Source organism: Cibotium barometz, chromosome 1 (assembly GCF_041138505.1).
Source record: "Cibotium barometz isolate CiBa-2024 chromosome 1, ASM4113850v1, whole genome shotgun sequence".
NCBI lineage: Eukaryota > Viridiplantae > Streptophyta > Polypodiopsida > Cyatheales > Cibotiaceae > Cibotium > Cibotium barometz.
Genome location: NC_141046.1, coordinates 58,922,198 through 58,943,124, shown reverse-complemented (window position 1 = coordinate 58,943,124; position 20,927 = coordinate 58,922,198). Strand labels below are relative to the sequence as shown.

At 43.9% G+C, this 20,927-nt stretch overlaps 1 protein-coding gene across 6 annotated transcripts in view; it reads right to left on the bottom strand.

Annotated features, from left to right (window-relative positions):
- EMB1895 (ARM repeat superfamily protein) overlaps positions 1-20,927 on the bottom strand; it is a 49,269-nt gene that overhangs the window by 11,366 nt on the left and 16,976 nt on the right. For 3 of the 6 annotated variants that reach the window (XM_086804282.1, XM_086804272.1, XM_086804290.1), the window contains 2 exons: positions 357-805; positions 10-195 (listed from right to left, as the gene is read on the bottom strand). In XM_086804282.1, coding sequence (XP_086660408.1) covers positions 10-195; positions 357-805 — 635 coding nt within the window. Of the gene's footprint in view, positions 1-9; positions 206-356; positions 806-20,927 lie in introns of those variants that run through there. The other 3 variants (XM_086804299.1, XM_086804306.1, XM_086804316.1) reach the window with 3 other exon arrangements.

Sequence of the window (20,927 nt, the reverse complement as noted above, 5' to 3'; positions counted from 1 at the left end):
AAAGCTAACCTCATGAGCCTTTAAAGAGACTGACATCGAAAGATGCATCTGAGCAAAAACACGAATGGCCTGGATTCTTGCTTTTGGAGCTGTCTCCATAGCATTCACCAGATCACTTATGTGCTCCAGAGCAAGTGATGAAAAATGTTCCGAAACTTCACAAAAACAACCCACTGCATAGAGTGCTGCATGGACCTGCAGTGAGCTGGGACATGTTAAAGTAAGCAGATTGTCAAGGCCTTAATACCTTAATACCTTGATCAATGTAAATCTTTACCTTCCAAGGATAAAAGAAATGTTAAGGGATTAATGCAGAGAGTCAAGAAGACATTAAAAAAATAAAAACAAAAACTCACTTCTTGCTCATATGGTGAGTATATAGCTTCCAAAATAAGCCGATGCATGTCACTGCTATCCCTAGCAAGATCAGCTAGACAGCCAATCACCCATAGAGCCAATGCTCTGGCCATGTGATCTCCACTTCCCATGACTGACTTCACTCGCTTTAGCACCTCCATATGATTTGGGATCCTTTCTTTTGTTAGCAAACCTTTTCCATTCGCCTTTTTGTTGCTCCTTTTCCTACTCCTCATCTCTAGAAATAAAACCTTCAATATACAGAACCTTGTAAAATTATTCCCAGTTCTGAAGGCCTCCATTAGGTGCATCATAATAGCATTTGTGAATGCTTGTTCTTGCCCTGGATCCAACTTAAACAGACTAGCTGTGCTTGCTGACACAGGAGGCTCCCTGCTCCACTGCTGAAGTCGAAGCCCCAACTTCAAAATAGCCTCCCATTGAGAACCTGAAACTTACAAAAAAAATGCTCTCTCTCTCTCTCTCTCTCAAAATTGTAAAGTGGAATCACACCAAAGTTTCACGACAAGGCAATCATACAATACTCACTAAAGACACCAAAATATGGATCACAGAAGAACTGACCCAATGCAACTCAGGCAGATGCCTGTAGAATTAGCCAAAGTCCGTGCAGCTCGCAAAGAAGGAAAGTGGGCAGTCTACTACAAGGGTAGAGGCCTCATTGAAGATTTCCACAAATCCAAACCAAAACCCAAACTCTGAGTTGCAGTAAAAGAATTTAGCATCGTAACCTTATTAGATGATAATAGAACTTTTGTTTTGAAGTTTTTCTTTTGCTGGCCCAGACATTTGGCTTAAGACCTTCATGGTCTTTGTACTGTGTATTTGGTCTCATAGGCCATTCTGGCCTTTCGTCGATGTTAATCTCTCTCTCTCTCTCTCTCTCTCTCTCTCTCTCTCTCTCTCTCTTATAGCTGTTTAGTTGTAGATATTATACACTTTTGTTGTACCTCAGTAGGAGTATTTTCCTTTCATAGCTGTTTAGGACTTTTTTAGTCCTTTTTGTCTTACTTTTGATGAGACACCATCAGCTGTGTACTATGTTTTGGTCTCATAGGCCACTTTGGCCTTTCGCAGATGTCTTTCTTTCTTTCTTTCTCTCTCTCTCTCTCTCTCTCTCTCACCTTCATAGCGTACCCCCCCCCCCCTCACTATATTCACACCCTATAAGGGTTTCTGTTTACCTTCCATTTCCAGTTTCATTTTCTAGGTGCCTGTAGTATCATCTTTATTTTTCATTTTCTGGGTTTTTTTTATCCAGACATTGTATCAGATCCACCATGATGTAACTTTTGGTCTCATAGGTCATTATGGCCTTTTGAAGACGTTAATATAACATTTCATTTCATTTATCTCTCTCTCTCTCTCTCTCTCTCTCTCTCTCTCTCACACACACACACACACACACAGCTAGCATAGCCAACTCTTGGAAGCCCTCACACCAACCAGAGCAGGATAGTACACCACCATGCCAGACATGCATTGTCCACCTGCATATGTGGTGTTGGGAGAAAGAAAGAAACATATATTAATGTCTGCAAAAGGCCAAAATTGGCCTATGAGACAAACTAGTACAATGATGTTCCTCCAGTCATCAAGAGGAAAATGTGGAGTGAGAATAAAATGTACAAGTATGACAACACAACCATAGGGGACTCAATGGTGGTGTACAAACGAGAGGGTGTGGATGGAGTACTAGGGCTACTAATGCATCTCTATATGCTGAAGGGGTGATACAAGTATGATATGTTATCTACTCCTAACTCCATCGAGTCCCATAGTCTGGGTACAATATGTCATACATCCGATCTGAGGATGCCGTAAATGGCTAGAACATGCGTCCTGGATCAGAGCGAAAATGTGCCAGCTACTCCTCGACCTCCTGCTCGTGTCGAGACCGGATGGCCGCGATCTCTCTGTGGTGTAGCCGTGGTGTTTGGCAGCCGGCTACTCTGGGTCGTCACCTAGCTCGAATCTCCTCCGCTCGCTGAGATGTCACTCCCAATGTGTGTGGCACAGATTCTTCAGAGAGCTAGATGCCCCCGAGCCTCTAGATCTGGACCCTCTTCTCACCGCTCCAGATCAGGGACATACTCCAGCACCATAGAGCAAGCAGCTCCATCACAAGAAGTTGGCATTGACACCATCTATTCATCTCTTTATGAGGAAACCGCATGAGTGGTTGGGTTGATTCCATTGTACATGTAGAACTTACATAGTACATGAGTCCTATTTTTGGGTACCTAAATCTTCCTTTGTTTTGTTGGCATACAGTTACTCCCAGATCACATGTTCTACTTTTGGTCTCATAGCATAGTTGCATGAAACAAAAACGGCAATGGCAACGGCTGACCTATGGGAAACGGCAATGGCTCAACCTAGGAAACGGAAACGGCTAGGAAACGGTCGATGTATGATACAGAATATGAGAAAACTAATAACTAGGGAAAAGTTTGAGGAGTACACTACCATAATTTGAAATAAATAGTGAGCAAAATTTGTAGAAAATCACTAAGCAAGCACTAGATGAGACAAATCAATGGGTGATTTTTTATTGGAGATTAGGAAGCGGAGAAACAGAAACGGAAACGGCGAAACGGCGTTTCCGCGTTCTGGGCTAGGAAACGGCCGTTTCCTATTACTCTGTCTCATAGACCCTTTGGGTCTTTCATAGACAGACGTCAATAAAAACCTCAACATGGCTGAAACTCTAAAGCCTCACTGTGCTGCCAATGCAATAACAAACCCTAAGCTTGCGCAACTTTCTGTCATGGTCTTCTGATAGAAAGCAATCTGTTTTGCCGCTGCCCCAGCTGAATTTGTGTGGCTCCAGGATGTTGTATGCTATGTTCTAACTTCTCTGCTTTGGAGGTAGAGTGGAGAGTGATGATGAATGAGAGGTTGAGGGGACCTATTTACCCCCCCCCCCTTCCGGGGGCCCATCTGGTTGGTCAGCATAAAGGGAAAATCAACCCTTTATTTATTCTAAGGGCTTGTCTCACATGTCAGCCTCCACGTGAGCCCGTGGGAGTCTGGCCATACTGTTCTTGGCTACTCTATGCCTGTCGACAGCCTCCCCATACCTGTCCGATCTGACTTGCCCCTGACTTTGCCCTAACACACCTGCCAACAGTGTCCCACATTTCCAACAGTGTTCCACACTAGTGTTGGACTATGTTCATCTCCAGCATTTATCCTATTTATTGCACCATTTATGCAGCATATTTATCTGATGTATTTTACTCAGTTGTGGGTATTTTTTCCCACATTTTTAGGCACTTTTCCTGTAACTTGGTTGAACACAATGCTAATCAATACACTTAAATACACCAAGATTTAATGGACAACATGCTCAATACAAGAAGTAATTTGCTGAATTGACAAGAAACGCACAATGAGCCGGAACGGCCGGCCCCTCCCTCAAATCAAGTATATTGATCTTGGGAGAAATAAGTACATAGTATCATGGGCATTTCTAACCAGATTTCCATACCAATGCATATGAATACAATATTGCAAACAATGTGATTGTCAATGTAGACTTGCAACTCACACTACTCTCTCAAGTGCCCATGTTTCCTACCATCTACTCTCCATTGTTCCACCAACACATGGTAGCAACAATCTGCAAGAGAGCACGTAGGACAAGAGAACACTACATAGGGTATGTGAACCTGGAGCCTTACTCCTCCCTCCTGCTACTTGCTTCCATATTTAAGCATCGAATCTTACTAATCTCATATACAAGTAAGGAGCTGATCGATAGTATCTCGAGGAAGAGGTTTGGTGAAGAGATCAGCAAGGTTGTCCTAAGAAGGACAATACTCCAGTGTAATGATGCCATCGACAACCAGCTCACGAACGACTTGAAAGTGGACCTTAATATGTTTGGTCCTGCCATGGAAGGATGAAGTTCAAGCCAACGCTAGGGCACTCTAGCTGTTCGTAAGAATACGGATCGGAGAATCCGAGAGTACATCAAGATTGCTCAACATGTGGAACAACCATAAGAGCTCACAGCAGGTATCCAGATAAGCACGATACTCAACCTCAGTAGAAGATAATGAAACTGTATTCTGCTTCTTGGATCTCCAGTAAATAAAAGTGAAGCAATAACCAAAAGTGGATCGTCGAGTATCCTGATCACCTGCCCAATCAACATCAAAGTATTCAACAAGCTCATTGCCTCCTCTGAAAGAGAGAACATAGTCCAAGGTACCGGATAAGTATCGGAGAACCCTCAGAGCGGCCTGCCAATGAGAACGTCAAGGAGCAGAAGAAAACTGACTGAGAACACTAACACTGTAAGAAATGTCACGCCTGGTGTAAGTCAAATAATAAGAGAACCAACAAGCCTCTGGTACTGTGTACTCTCTTCGAAGAGGGGAGAGGGATCATCATGGAGTTAGGATCCATCGGACAAGAAATTGGACGGCACTTGGTCATCCCAAACGTCTCCAGGAGCTGTTGCAAATATCTGTACTGGCTAAGAAACACTCCATCAGAAGACTGATTGACCTCCATCCCAAGAAAGTAGTGGAGGAGTCCTAAATCAGTCATCTCAAAGGTGAGAGCTAAATCTCACTGGAGGTGTTCAATCTTGGTAAGATGTGATTCAATGATCAATAAATCATCAATCTTGGTAAGATGTGATCCAATGATCAATAAATCATCAACATATAACACAATCAAACAGAGCAAAGCATCCTAAGCAAAGACATAGAGATTGTTGTCTGCAAAGCATGTCCAGGGGAAAGAAAGAATGCATCAACCTTATCATACCACGCCTTGGCTACCTATTACAAACCATAAAGGGCTTTGTGCAATCTGTACACCTTACCCTCATGTTCGGGAACCTGAAAACCTTGATGTTGTTCAACATACACCTCCTCATGTAAGTTACCATTAAGAAAGGCAGACTTGACATCCATTTGGTAAACCAGCTAGTGCTCATGAGCAGAAAGAGCAAGAATTGTCCGGATGGTGGTGCATCTGGCTGTAGGAGCAAAAGTTTCCTCATAATCCACACCCTCAATCTAAAAGTACTCCTTCCTAATCAATCTGGCTTTGTGTTTGTCCAGAGATCCATCAACATGAAACTTGTTCTTAAAGACCCACTTGACCCCAATGACCTGTCGATGCAGAGGCCGGTCCACAAGCTCCCATGTACGATTTCTCTCAATGGAATCAATCTCAGCCTCCATGGCTGCCCGCCACTCAAGAAGAGCAAGAGCCTCTTGCTTTAGCTGTAGTACGCTCATATGATTGTATCACTGTACTCATCAGGGGTGACATTATAAGAATGACAAAGCTATTGTAATCTCCGTGCCCGTGTCAAAGATTGTGCTGAAGAATCAGCAAGCTGATGAAGTTCCATATCCGAGGGATGAGAATCATGAACAGTGATTTCCAGCCATCGTGGAATCTTGGGGGCAATCCTCCATTGCACAGGAGCAGGAGGAGTAGAAGCCGGGGTAGGAGGAAGTGGGAGTGGAGAGGTAGGGGAAAAAGAAGTTGATGGTGGAGAAGGTGGTGGTGGAGTTGGGGTAGCCGAGGAAGGAGGAACCGCAATGGTAAGCTCGGGATAAGAGCGAGAATCATCTGAGGGTTCAACAAAGTGAACATCGCGGGAATCACGAAGGATCACGACTACGGATCCCATAATCTATTAGCTTTGGAATGAGAGCTATATCCAAGAAATTTGCACTTCCTCGACTTGGGATCAAATTTGGATCTGTCATGATCAGGGACATGAACATAGGCATCACAACCGAAAACCCTGAAATGAGAGACAGAAGGTTTCTGTCTAGTAAAAGCCTCCTCTGGAGTCATATGAGAAACCACCTTTGTAGGAGAACGGTGATGATGTAAACAGCGGTGCTCACAGCTTCTCCCCAGAAAGGAGGAGGAAGATCAGAAGAAGAAAGCATGGTACGAGCCATCTCTTGAATAGTCCAATTCTTGTATTCAACCACACCATTCTGCTGAGGAGTGTGAGGTGTGGAAAATTGACAGCTTATACCTTTCTGTGAGCAAAAATTATGGAAGGCTTTGGAGATGAATTTTTTTCCATTGTCGAAGTAGATTTGTCGAACCTTCTGTGTGGTCTCAATCTCGACCAAAGTCACCCACTCTTGGAAGCGGGAGAAAGCTTGAGATTTTCCTACCAAGAGATAAACCCAAACTTTGTGTGAGTAATCATCAATAATGAGCATAAAGTACATGGCTTCTCCTTGGGTAGTAGTCCGCATGGGGCCGCACAGGTCCATAAAGTACATGGCTTCTCCTTGGGTAGTAGTCCGCATGGGGCCACACAGGTCCATATGAATGAGCTCTAGAATATGAGAAGCCCGATGAGTAGCCTCGTAAGGAAAGGCATCTCGGTGTTGCTTGCCATGAAGACAAGCCACACAAGTGGAGTGGGAAGGTTTCAGTGGTAAAAGACCCTCAACCATTTGTTGAGAAGACAATAAATGCAGAGAAGTATAATTAAGATGCCCAAAGGGAACCTGCCACAAATACGTATCCACATGAGCTACCAAGGCATGATAGCAGTGAAGAAGATGCAGCAAATGAGATTGGGACTCAATCAAAAGGCCACTAAAGTCCTTCAACTGATAAAGACCACCTTCCTAAATACCTGTGGCAACAATTTGCAAGGTGTTGGTGTTGATGATCTCAAGGACAAAACTGTCAAAGCAAACACCATATCCTTTCTCCGCAATCCGAAAAATTGAGAGGAGATTGCTGGAGAGCTTGGGAACATGAAGCACATCCCGAATGGTAGAAGGTTGACTCGAGGAAGAGTTAAGACGTACATTACCAACCGAAGAGGCCTCCAAGTTGGAAGCATCACCAATGGACACCGTCAAAGAGTTGGGACATGTCATGAAGAATGGTCCTGTCAGGAGTCATGTGAGTAGTACACCCACCATCAACCACCCAATCTGTAAGACGTGAGGTGGAAGGAACAGGAGAGTCAAAGGGAAGCTCGTCAATACCAATGAAGACGGTCTCCTTAGTGGAAGAGGATTTTCGAGTTTGATTGGTGGATGAAGAGGTTTGATTGGGGGGTTTCTTAGCAGAACCACCTCCTCTCTTCTTTTGGCGACAATCAAGCTAACTGTGACCTTTGAGACCACAATAACGACAAGTAAGCTCTATGAGCGGGATTGTTGGCAAGTTTGTGATCACCTTTGTTGCTCGTGGAAACCTTGGACTACCATTTGCTTTTGCCCTTAGCCTAACAAAGGGTCTCGGAAGTACCCTGGCTGGTCTTCTTTCTCATGGCCCTATCCAGAAGCATGCCAACAATGGTATGTAGATCAAAAGTAGAAGGAAGAAGTGACGTAGTATCACAAAAGCAGAGAAAGTCTCAGGCAATTTGGCAAGAAGACGATTGACAAAGTCCTCGTCAGTAGCTTCGCTCCACAAATAGACCAATTGCTTCTGAATGGTTATGAATTCTGTAACAAAATCCATGATGTTAGCAGTATCGGCAATCTTCAAGTTGGAGAGCTGATTCTCCAAGGCTACCTTCTAAGCAGAGTTCTCACGGTGATACCTCCTCCGAATGGTATCCCACAATTCTTCTGCAGTTTCCTCATCATTGTCATCAAATTGACGAGCAATAGAGGGTTTTATGTTGAAGAGATAAAGGCATGAGCCCTTGCATCTTTGTCAGCTCAGGCATCAATCACAGCCTGAGGAGAAGTTGCATCAGGAGAGGCATCAGTACCAGAAACAATACCCCATAGCCAATGATACCGAAGGAGAGTCTTCATCTGTAGTGCCCAATCAAGATAATTGGTTCCATCTAAGATGGATTCCTTGGGAAGTTGAGGAATGGATGAAGAGATGACAGTCGGTGTAGAAGCCATGGAATCCTCCTCTTGAATTTACAGTGGAAAGGCTGCAAGTAGGTACCCGGGGGTTGCCCACTCCTCACTAGACGCTAGGTGAGGTGAAAGAAAGATGTAGAACTGTACTCCTACCGGAGATCAAGGCACACGGGTGAAGACAAGAGCCGACACGATGCACGATGAAGTAAGGGAGGGAAAGGCTAATGGAGCAAGTGCACGATGGGGTAGGGACAAAATACACAACAAAACCAAAAAAAGTGCGACTTGCATTAAGTGGAGAGAGATCGGAATGAAAAACGCATAGAAAGGAAGCTGCATAGAAAAAAAACACAAGTTTTAGGGTTGGCCAAGATGAAGGAAAGAGACTGAAAATAAACGAAGGCTGAAAACTCTTCTTGCTGATCTATGGTAGCACAAGATCTCTGATACCATGTGAGAATAAGTGAATATGAAGTGGAAGCAAGTAGAGATCAAACAAGAGAAAGTAGACAGCCAAGATCTGAAATGTATTGATTGAAGTATAAATGAACAATGTCCATGCTTATATACATATCTGTAGAGCCACTCGGCTGTAGCAAAAAGCTACTAATATGGCCAAATGGTAAAATGCTTAAAAAAGTCTAAGTCTAAGCTATAAAATAGCTGAAAAATATGGGAAAAATCCCTAATTACATCAGATAATATCTGGATAAAAAGTGGCATAAAATGGAGTAAATTGGGCTAGAGATGACACGTCCAACATTATGCAGCATATTTATTTGATGTAAATTACTCAGTCGTGAGTATTTTTCCCCACATTTTTAGGCACTTTTCCCCGGTCATAGGTATTTTTTCACCAGTCGTGGATTCCTTCTACTGCGGGTTTCTTCTATTGACCGACTTGGCTATTTGTGCTATATATAAGAACAGGCTTTTTGCCATTGTAGCGCTTGACAGTGCAGTAGTAGCGGAAGGATCAATGGCAGCAGGCGAAGCAGAACCCACGACGCACGATGTGAGCACCACACCTCGGTAGCAGACGTGTGAAGGCGACAGACTATAACCGTTGTAGAGCCATTGCCAAGATCAAGAAGGCACTGCTTAAAAAGGGTGACCAACTACTGCAGACATGATGATGCTGAGAGTATGAGAGTAGTGAGTGCCGACTTACTGTCGGTGTAATGTGTAATGAAGTATAGCTTTGTAAACTCTCATTATTAGTTGACGCTTATTTCATGAAGCTTGTAGCATGTTGAATCTGGCAAGTGTTCATCTGTACTAGATATCAGTTCTGTGTTACTCTGTAATTCTTCTGAAATGAAATCAAGAACACACTTGCCATTGCTTCTCTCTTCTGTGTCACATAGTATTTTGGGATGTCTGAGTGTGTTGTGCTTTTTATTAATGGTACATGCTGTGTAAGAGAGAGAGTGTGAGTGTGACATGCAAAGGAGTGACGCAGAATAAGAGCTGGGAAACACTCTGCATGAGCGTATCCAGCTGAGCGGAGTCTGTAATGTTCCTCATGACCATGTAAGGGTTGGTGTTTTGAATCCAAAATTTTTGACGGGAGTCTACACGTCTCCCAGGGCATTGCCTGACTAGTTTGATACACCAGACTGCTATCTTGCCATTCCGCTATTAGGGAAAACACTAAGAAACACCTGGCAATCCTACAGGGGAACAAAACCTCTGCTGGGGAACAAAACCTCTGTTGGGGACCAAAACCTCTGCTGGGTAGCATTCTACACCAGTAAGCAAGGGATAGTGTAAATCCTCTTCAAGCAAAACCACGATGAAACTACAACATGAAAGAAATTTTCCGAAAAAGTCAACATAAAGAGCTTTTCACCACACGACCCGACCAGATTCAAGCATGTTTCACGTGTGTTCGTGAATCTAAAGAGGGTAAAAAGTGATGCCTTCCAAGAGACCTTCTAGGAAGCTCGCAGCAAGGAGTACTTCGCACTGTCATAACCAAGAAGACAGTACGGAAACATCTGCTAACCCACACGAGCAAGAGGTAGCATTAAAACTTAAGTACATCTTGGACCAAGAAAAGGAGTACCAAGAGCGAGAAGCAGTGCACAATCCAGGTCCGGAAGATTTAGAAAGGGTGGAGCAACCAAACCAAGAAGAAGAACCACAAGGAAACCCCCGAAAATGGTTCAAGGGAGCCATAGCGTCATTAGCCAAAAATTTCCCGGTGTTCTCAGGCGATAAAGGGGAAGATACAGATCTGCATGTGAGGAGGTTTGAGCAATACTGGAAAGTGACCAGACCTCAAAATTTAGAAGAACCAGAGTTGAGTGAAATCCGCAGAGATGCCTTCATGAATACCTTCAAGGACAAAGCCACAGAGTGGGTGTCAAGATATCAAGACAACCATTTCCACACCTATGAAGAAGTCATGATTACCTTTCTGGGAAGATTTCGCAAAATAAAGTCTGCAACTCAACTCTGTGATCAAATGAGAGAGCTCTGACAAGAGGACATGGATGCGGAAGCTTATGTAACAAAACTGTTAAGATGAAGACTGAGAGTGGTGGAACAAACCCGACCCTCGATACAAATAGTTGCCGATTGGTTTGTCTAAGGGCTTAAGCCGGACATCCACACAGCAGTTAGCATAAAGCAAGCAAAAACTGAAGAAGAATTCAAGGAACTGGTGGAGCTGGCCAAAAGGCCGAAAAAAGAAATCGAGAAAGGAGACAAAAAAGGAAGCCCAAGAAGAGTGTCACCACTAAAGAAGACGACTCAAGCGACTCCTCGCAAGACACTCCAGTGGCAAAAACGAAAGACAAAAAGAAGAAATTCAGGAAGACACCAGCAAGATCCAGAGAATTGATGTAGCAGATGAAGCAGCTGGTGCAAGAAATGAAAAAGGGCAAAGGCGCATATTTCCGGAAGAATATGTTCTGTTCCCAATGCAAGCAGAAAGGTCACCTCAAGCAGGAATGCAGTGTACCTCCAACTTACTCTATTTGTAACATGTACAACCACAGTACATGGAACTATAGATACAACATGAAGAATAGAGCTCCTATGGTGAACAACATAGAGGGAGCGGAAAGAAGACCCCCTGGAATGGGAAGTTCTGGGAATAGAGGTTGCGGAAATTTTTCAGGGAGAAGAGACCAAGGACGTTCCAGAGGAACCACCAACTTCACATGCTACTATTGTCAACAGTCTAGACATACCAAAGCAGAATGTGCCATGAAGAAAACGCATGATAAAGAAAGACAAGCGGAATTGATGCAGCTCGAGAAGAATCCGCCAAGTGCCAACATGATGCAGACAGAGGACACGCAGTTAGAGGTTCATGACATCCTAGTAGTGACAAGGGCTAAGGCAAGTGAATTGGGTGTGGTAATAACTCTGCTTGGTGATCAAAACTCACCCAAAGGCTGCAAAAAGGCAGCTGTGGACTGGGAGCAACAGGAGAAGGTGAGAATTCAAACTGCTAGAGAAATAGAAAGAAGGCAAGAAAAAGGAGGATGACTCAAGAGAAACCACTGAAGATTTTCCAAAAGCAAATGGAAGCAAGCATGCGAAGCACTTCGACAAGGAATGCTTGAAAGAACACCTAAAAAATGCTGACTGGTTGCAAACAAATGTGATGTCAATGCTACTGGATAGACAGGTTCAGCTAAAACAAGTATTGGATTTATGTCCACAGTTCAAGACCAAAATTCTAATGATAGGCATTGAAGGACTGAGTAAAGAATTGAAGCACACGGTAAAGGAAGAAACCCCGGGATGTGGCAATATGCATGCAGAAGAACCACCGGCATCCAAAGATGATGAAGTGGCCAAAGTCACAATTCAACTCAACAATGTTCTCATTAATGATGCAGTGCTGGATGGAGGGTCCAGAGTGAATGTTGTCACTGAAGAAACCGCATTAGGATTGGCCCTCAAGTGGGAGCCCATTCAATTCAACATAAGAATGGCTGACAACAGGGTGGTGGTACAAAAAGGAATCATAAAAAATGTCTCAATGAGGATCAAACAAGTTGACTTCAAGGTCAACTTAGTAGTTATCACCACAGAAAACCACACCGGGTCTTACCAAGTATTATTAGGAAGGCCCTAGCTGAGACATGGAAAGGTAAAACAGGGTTGGGGCAAGAACAGAATCACCATCAGAAAGGGAAAGCGGAAGGTGCATGTGGATTTCACTAATGCAAAGAAACCAGTGAAACTTGGTCAGAGGCCAGTCCATGTCGAAACTTTCAACATGTCAGAAGGCTTTGATGACGATGAAGAGACCAAAATACTCCGCGAACATCCAGATCGGGTGCTCTTGTACATGATAAATGTGGGGGAAGCAATAAGGCATCATGCAAAAACAAAGGGCGGAAACGTGGAAGTGGCAAATGATCAAATAAAGAATGCAGAAGCAAATTTCGAAAAAACAGAAAACTCAAATCTAAGCAAAACATTGCACAAGAAAGCCTCGGAAGAAATTAAGTGGGCCCGGAATCTAGAGCAAGCAGAAGAGATCCAGGAAATCCGGGGATAAGTGCAAAAGCAAAAGAAGAACCAAGAAAACAATGCCACAAAAGTCAGGCCGGACAAGTTACAACAGGTCAATCTAGGGGAAGAAAAAGATGAAAAGCATGTGAAAATCAGTCTCGAGTTGTAAGAAGAATTCAAACAGGAGTTGGTATCCTTACTGAAGGAATACCAAGACGTCTTTGGATGGTCGTATGAAGACTGACCCTAAATTTTTCCAGCACAACATCAACCTAAAAGAGAGAGCTATACCTGTCAGACAGCAAAGGTCAGAATGAACCCAAACTATGTAAACCAAATCAAAGAAGAAATTAACAAACTATTGAGGGTCGGTTTCATCGTACCAGTAGAAAAAGCCGCCTGGATATATCCCATTGTGGTAGTTCCCAAAAAGAATATGAAGATCAGAATATATGTGGATTACCGCAAGCTAAATGCAGCAACAAACTCAGATCCCTTTTCGCTTCCATTTACGGACTCCTTGCTAGATGAAGTAGCCAAAAAGGAGATGTACTCGTTTTGGGATGGTTTCAGCAGGTACAACCAAGTCAAGATAGTCCCGGAAGACAGGGAGAAAACAGCCTTCATCACAGAGTGGGGTGTGTCTTTGTGGCAACTGTTATGATGTTTGGCTTAAAAAATGCACCTGCCACCTTCCAAAGAATGGTGCAGGAAATCTTCTATGACTACCTAACAGATTTCATGAAAGCTTTTGTGGATGATTTCAGTGTGTCCGGAGATAAAGCTAAACACATCTATCATCCTAGGTTATGTTTGCAGAGATGCACGGATACGAGGCTGAAGTTGAATCCGGCCAAATGTGCATTTACAGTAAAGTTCGAAACACTGTTAGGACATATCGTGTCAGCCCAAGGATTGGCCATAGATCCAGCTAAGGCGGAGGCCATATCCAAAATATCCGCTCCCTAGAACATAAAGCAGCTTGAAAGATTCCTTGGCAAGGTGAGGTGGCATTCAAGGTTTTTGAAATACTTAAAACATGTGGCTTATCCATTATATGCACTGACAAAAAAGGATGCCAAATATGAATGGAGCCTGGAATGTCAGAAGGCATTCCATTGGCTAAAGAACATGGTATCATCTACACCGGTAATGATCAATCCGGAATGAAATCTGATATTCCATGTTTATGTAGATGCTTCAGATAAGGTAGTGGGCAGCACACTCATGCATGAGAAATAGAAAGGGTACATGCAGCCGAGCAGGAGGCTCTCTCCATGATCTTCGATGTGAACAAGTTCCGGCACTTTCTTTTGGAAAACAAATTTGTATTGCATGTGGATCATTAAGCTCTCATCTATCTGGTGACCAAAGCCTTCTTGGTGGGGAAAATGGCAAGGTGGATGCTTCTACTTCGAGAATTTGAGTTCACCGTTCAGCACACACCCTCAAAAGAAAACGCAATGGCAAACTTTTTGTCCAGACTAGATTCCGGAGAACCTGCTTTGGAGGGTGTGGAAGAAAACTTGTTCACAGTAGCATCAACCGAAGTCGAAGAAAACTGGTATTATGACATGATGCAATTTTTGGAAGATGGGTCTTTTCCGGAAGGATATATTGCAGACAAGAAGAAGAGAATTGCCCTAAGGAGCAGAAATTTCACTATGATTGTTGGGCAGCTCTATAAAAGAAGCATAGACCAGATTCTACGCAGATGTGTTCCGGACCACGAGCAACAAGCAGTGTTAAGAGAAGCACACCGCAGCATCACCGGAGGACACATGGGCGGTGAAATAACAACCCAGAAGATTTTGCAAGCAGGCCTGTGATGGCTGACTATCATGAGAGATGCCAACATAGAAGCAAAGAACTGTGATGTTTGTCAATGAATGGGTCAACCTGGAGATTCCGATAGGTTGCCCATTACACCCACACTAGCGCTGTTACCATTCATGAAGTGGGGATTGGATTTTGTGGGACCAATCAAGCCACCCACAAAAGGCAGCAGATGTGAATACATCATTGTAGCAATAGATTATTTCACCGAGAGGCCGGAAGCTAAGGCTATGAAAAGCAACTCTGCAGAAGAGGTGGTAAAGTTCCTCTTTAAAGACATCATTGCTAGGCATGGGTTGCTGGTGGAAATAATCAGTGATCAGGGGACACATTTCATGAACAAAGAGATGAAGGGATTAACAAAAAGATACCTTATCAATCACAAGAAGTCCTCACCTTAATACCCACAGTGGAATGGCCAGGCGGAATTCACCAACAAAGTGCTGACCAAGATTCTAAAGAGAATCATAAATGCCAACAAAAATGATTGGGACCAGAAGTTAGATGCTGCCCTATGGACATTCCGGACATCATTCAAGGTCGCGACTGAGCAAACACCATTCAAACTGGTATGTGGTTTGGAAGCAGTCATGCCAATGGAGTATGTGGTACCCAGTCTGAGAGTGGCCATTCAGGAGAAGCTTCCAAAGGAAGAATCCAGGAAGCATAGAATACAGGAACTCCTAGCCTTAGTGGAAGAGAGGCAAATCAGCTCTTTAAAAACAGAGATAGTGCAACGAAGAAGAAAGGTTTGGACTGATAGGCATCTCAAGCACATAATTTTTGTAAAAGGGGACCTTGTATTAGTCTACAATACCAAGTTGGGACCTCATTCCGGAAAATTCAAGATCCGGTGGATAGGGACCTTTCATAGTGAAAGACTCGGTCAACCAAAATGCTTTCACCTTAGAATACTTGGATGGTACACCCTTTCCAAAAGCAATCAATGACTTCAAGATGAGAAAATACATAGGCCAACTAGTGGAAATCTCACCGGAAAAAGAAGAAGCAGAAGACCAAAAGCCGGTCCGGAGCATATGCTGTGGCATGATCTCACCAGTAGAGGTGGACACGAAAGATTCAAAAAATCACAAAGTTGTGGAAGGGTGGCCAGACCGCAAGGATGTCCAAACCGCAAAAGCCCTGATCGCTGCAATCAATCAAAGCCTGGAAAACAAAAAAGCAAGTGACCAAGCATGCGCCAGCCCGAGCCATGTCAACAATACAAAAGGCTACATAAGCAACTGCATGAAGGGCACGTGTCACAACATCACTAAAAATCCACTCACAACGACACAAAGGGAAAACGGCAAAAATGCTTTAATAGCATTAAACCAAGGCGGCGGGCATGATGTAAATCGAGGGTCACATCACATTGAAAATGAAGAAGCTGAAAACACCTCAAAAAAGAAAGCTAAAAGGAGAAAACATCATAAAAGAGAACACAAACGCTCACATTCACATTCTGCTCTCTTGCTCGACACACTCTCACCCATCTGCAACACTTTTTCAAAAAATAGCACCATGACGAGGATCAACAGGATGCTCAAGCCCGACAAAAACTGAAGAAAAGCCTCTGCATGCCCATGTTCATCCCAAACATGAGGAAGAAGGAGCATCAGGAGTAGGCAAGGAGGTGCGGGTTTGAAAAATTTCTCGACCGACAGTAGAAGCCAGACTGAGCAAAGTATGGGATCATGCGCTGCAAGCTCTGGTAGAAATCCATGAGCAGTTGTCTTGCAAACCCCAACAGGTCGTCCATGACTTGGACGACAATGATGATGGAGATGGGGAGCAACCGCAACTGCAACAACAACAACATCAGCAACAACAACAGCAACAACAGTAGTAACAACCAGTGGGTCATGAATCTTCCAAGACTAGCGCTTCCGGAAAGGAGAAACAAACAGAAAGTGAAGACCAGAGTCTGATGCAAGCATTAAAGACCACCACCTAGAAAGCAGTGCATTGGGAAAAAGAAGCAAGGAAGTTATCTGAAAGGAACAAAGTGTTGCAACAGGAGTTGCAGGAGGCCACGTCCACAAAAGAATATGTAGACATATTAAGTGATGCGATCCACGAGAGACAGAGCAAAAGACCAGGGAGAGGAGTACAAGCAAAAATTTGAAAGAAGCACAAAGTTCGAAGTGGATGCCATCAATGAGTAAAATGCATTGGAACTAGAGATGCAACGATGCATAGAAAATGAAAATCAGCTAAGAAAAGAAGGGCCCAGAGATTGGGAAAATTACAATGCTGCCCTACAAATACAAATAGAGGAAGCATGGCAACTGGCCGAAAGGGTGAAGCAAACCCAGAAAACAAGATTGCAATGGAAGTTAGAGCTGAGAGAAGCAAAAGAGGAAATTGCCAGACTCCAAGCAAGCAAAGCTCTCAAAAATAAAAACAGATGCGAAACTGGCCACAGAAAACCCATAGATGCTGACGCCCAAAGTACCCAGAAAAGAACGAGGAGAACTGCTGGTTGAGGTCCGGAAGCTACAGGATGCCAACCAAGTTTGTTCAAGGAAAATGAACGCTTAAAAGACCGACTGGTCAACAGTACTTCTGCTCCACGGGCCAGCATGGAAAACCCCTTTTTTGAAGCCTCATGTGTCATGTTTTCTGAACTACTAAAGGCGAACATGGAATTGCCGCAATATTTTAAAAATGCAGAAAGAATACAGTCCATACAAGTCCGGAAACCTCTTCCCATGGAGCACCCATACTCTCAATTTTTGTTTTCACAGACACCAGAGGGAAGGAGGATGCTTCCACCCAAAATGCAACCACCTACAAGTACCAATATATGGAAATGGGACACCGGAGAGCCAGAAAGGACAAGAAACCCATCATCAAATAATCGGGAAGAGTACGTCGAATGGAGACCCATTCCCATGGTAGAGAAAAAGATTCTAGAACAAACTCAACTCAGACCGGTAGTCTCTTTGATCAAAAAACACCGCAAGCAAGCAACAGGGGTCTGGGCTGTTCAGAAGAGCATGCAGAAAAACTGAAGAGGATCCAAAAAAGAGCCACCTACACCAATGAGGTGTAGATCCCGGATCATACCACCCCCCCTCCACAGATGTTCATAAAATTCAAGCAAATATTTGTCAAGGGAACCGGTTCAGGAGCAGAAGCTCAAACGCCAGGCGTGCCAGGTGTTGCACCTGACAGTGCAGTAGTAGCGGAAGGATCAGTAGCAGCAAGCGGAGCAGAACCCACGACGCACAATGTGAGCACCACCTCAGTAGCACACGTGTGAAGGCGGCGGACTATAACCGCCGTAGAGCTGTTACCATGATCAAGAAGGCACTGTTTAAAAAGGGTGACCAACTACTGCAGACATGATGATGCTGAGGGTAGAGGAATGCTGAGAGTAGTGTGTGCCGATTTACTGTCGGTGTAATGTGTAATGAAGTATAGCTTTGTAAACTCTCATTATTAGTTGACGCTTATTTCATGAAGCTTGTAGCATGTTGAATCTAGCAAGTGTTCATCTGTACTAGATATCCCATGCTTCTCTTCAGCAGCTATCTTCTCAACAGATGGTTGAGAGTCTTCTGCGACTAAAACCCTCCTACACTTGCGTGGCTTGTTTGCATGGCAAGCAACACAGAGAGCCTTTCCCTCCGAGGCTACTCATTGGGCTTCTCACATCCTAGAGCTTATACATATGGACTTGTGCAATCCCACACGGACTACTAACCAAGTTGTGCCACGTACTTCATGCTTATTATTGATGATTTCTCACATAAAGTTTGGGTGTATCTCTTGGCGGAAAAATCTCAAGCATTCTTCCGCTTTCAAGAGTGGGTGGCTCTGGTCAAGAATACCACACAAAAGGTTCGACAAGTCCCTTCAAACAATGGAGGAGAATTCATCTCCAAAGCCTTCCACAACTTTTGTTCCCAAAAAGGTATTGGCCGTCAGTTCTCCACACCTAGCACTCCACAGCAGAATGGGATCCGGAGAAGAAGTCCTTAGTGATTTCCCGCAATGTTCACTTTATTGAACCCTCATCCGATGATTCCCGGTCTCACCCCGAGCTTACCGTAGAGGTTCCTCATCCTCCTGCTTCTTTCTCGACACCCCACCCCCTTCAGCCCCAACTTCTCCACCCCAAGTTTCTCTGCCCTTAGCTTCTGCTGCTGCTACTACTTCTGTGCGACAGATGATTGCCCCCAGGCTTCCCCGATGGCTAGACGCCACTGTCGTGACTCTCATCTCTCATATGTTGATGATCTTCATCAACTTGTTGACTCCTCAGCAGCACCTTTGACACGGGCACGAAGATTATAGCAGCTTCGTCATTCCTGTAACCTCACCTGGATGAGTACAGTGGTGCAATCATATGAGCCTACTACAATCTATAGCTAAAGAGGCTCTTGCTCTTCTTGAGTGGTAGGCAGCCATTGAGGTCGAGATTGATTCCATAGAAAGGAATGGGAGCTTGTGGACCGGCCTTTGCATGGGCAGGTCATTGGGGTCAAGTGGGTCTTTAAAACCAAGCTTTATGCCAATGGTTATCTGGACAAACACAAAGCCAAATTGGTTGGAAAGGAGTATTCTCAGATTGAGGGTATTGACCATGAGGAAACTTTTGCCCCTACAGCTAGATACGCCACTATCCGGCCAGTTCTTGCTCTCTCCGCTCGGCAGAAAGACCTTATGGAAGAATCAGGAGGCTATCGGCCAGATTTTATGTGGAATACCCATCTATCGGCTGCAGCAATTTAAGGGACATTCGTCCAGGACCTGGCCAACAGCAGGTTGGCCAGTCCATGGGGAAAATTCATGCCCTATAAAAGGGCACACTAGTTTATTGTTAGACTCATTCAATCCCTCCTTGGGATTGGGTCATAGACGAGGGATAGTTAGGTGATTTTCCACCTTTTCCCAAGGTAGCCTATGGCTGCAAGACTTGTACACCTTTTTGTATATTATGAATATACTGAATACTCAGCTATCTCTCTCTATCTTCTGTATGCGTTTTGCATCAAGCATATTCCAAGATGGTGCTTAGGGCTGAAACAGGACTCCCAGAGCTTCTGCATGTGACATGTTGATTGCGCAAGTGACCAAGATACCAGGCGGTCCACTTCTAGTTATTGCTCCACTATAAGAGGCTCGGGTTTTGGTCCACGCCCAAATCTAGATTACGATGCTCCAGTTTGCTAGGAAACGTAATGTCTACACCCAGAACAACCGCCTGCTACAAGCTAAATGAAAGGGAGATTGTCCAATACATTCTTATGATTGAAGCAAGTATAGCATGCTTGAAACTATTTTTGCGTGAAATGTTTTATTGCTTGCAAGATTTGTGTCCAGTTTACGGGAAAGGACACCCTCTCATGAACCGAGTGCTTGAAACTGTATTCAAACCTCACTTATGGGTTGTAGACAGGTGGTAGGTGTGACTCTAAACTCTTTGTTTAAGCTTGCTAGAGTTATAGCTCACGTTGTTGTTTTGCAGATCCACACTTCATTAAAGTACGGTCGGACAACTTATAAGTAAGTTTGGGCATCCACACTTCATTACAGCATGGGCGACCAGGTTATAAGTGAGTTTGGACACTTGTTAGATGGCGGCCGGCCAAGCTCTCATAAATCAGACACTCTTTTAATTGAATGAGTGTGGACATCTAAACAGGCATCCTCTTCACTTATGGGAGAGGTGCGGCCTCTACTGAGGTGGCCCAATGGCCACCTTCTCCCCGTATGGAAGGGCTTATTCTCTCTCTCCTTGGGTGCCTGGAGGAGCTTTGCATAATTCTACAAATCTTCATCACTTTGCCACATAGAATCTAACTGATCCAGATTTTTCCACTTAACAAGAAACTCTGTAGTAAGCGTTTTCCGAGTCTCTTTCTGACAACCATCTAGAATCATCTCAGGAATCAATATAAAATGTTCATCTTCAATTTCAGGAACATAGGAGGAAACATCTGGCACAGGCGAATCTCCTTGAACATACTTCTTAAACCAAGAAATATGAAAGATCGGACGAATCTTTCCGAAGGAGGAGGAAGTTCCAACTTATAACTGACTTTTAAATTCTTCTTCAAAATCCGAAAAGGACCACTATGAGAATTTCTATCTCCTAATCTCTCTATTAACTATTCTAATCATGATTAAGAACTAGAATGACAAGACTTGCAAGATTAAGCCAAAAAACTTGAGTTGATTGAATTGCACATGGGAGCCCTCTTTAAATAGAGGCTGAAGAGTTACAATCAAAGAGTCATGTCTCTGTGCATGTGCAGGATCATGCCCTTTCATGAATAGATGTGTCTTTAGACTAATAGTCATGTCCCAAGTGAAGTGGTGTGACCCTTCGAGAAGATGTGTCCCTTGACTGGTGACCATTCGAGAAGGCACAACTCTTCA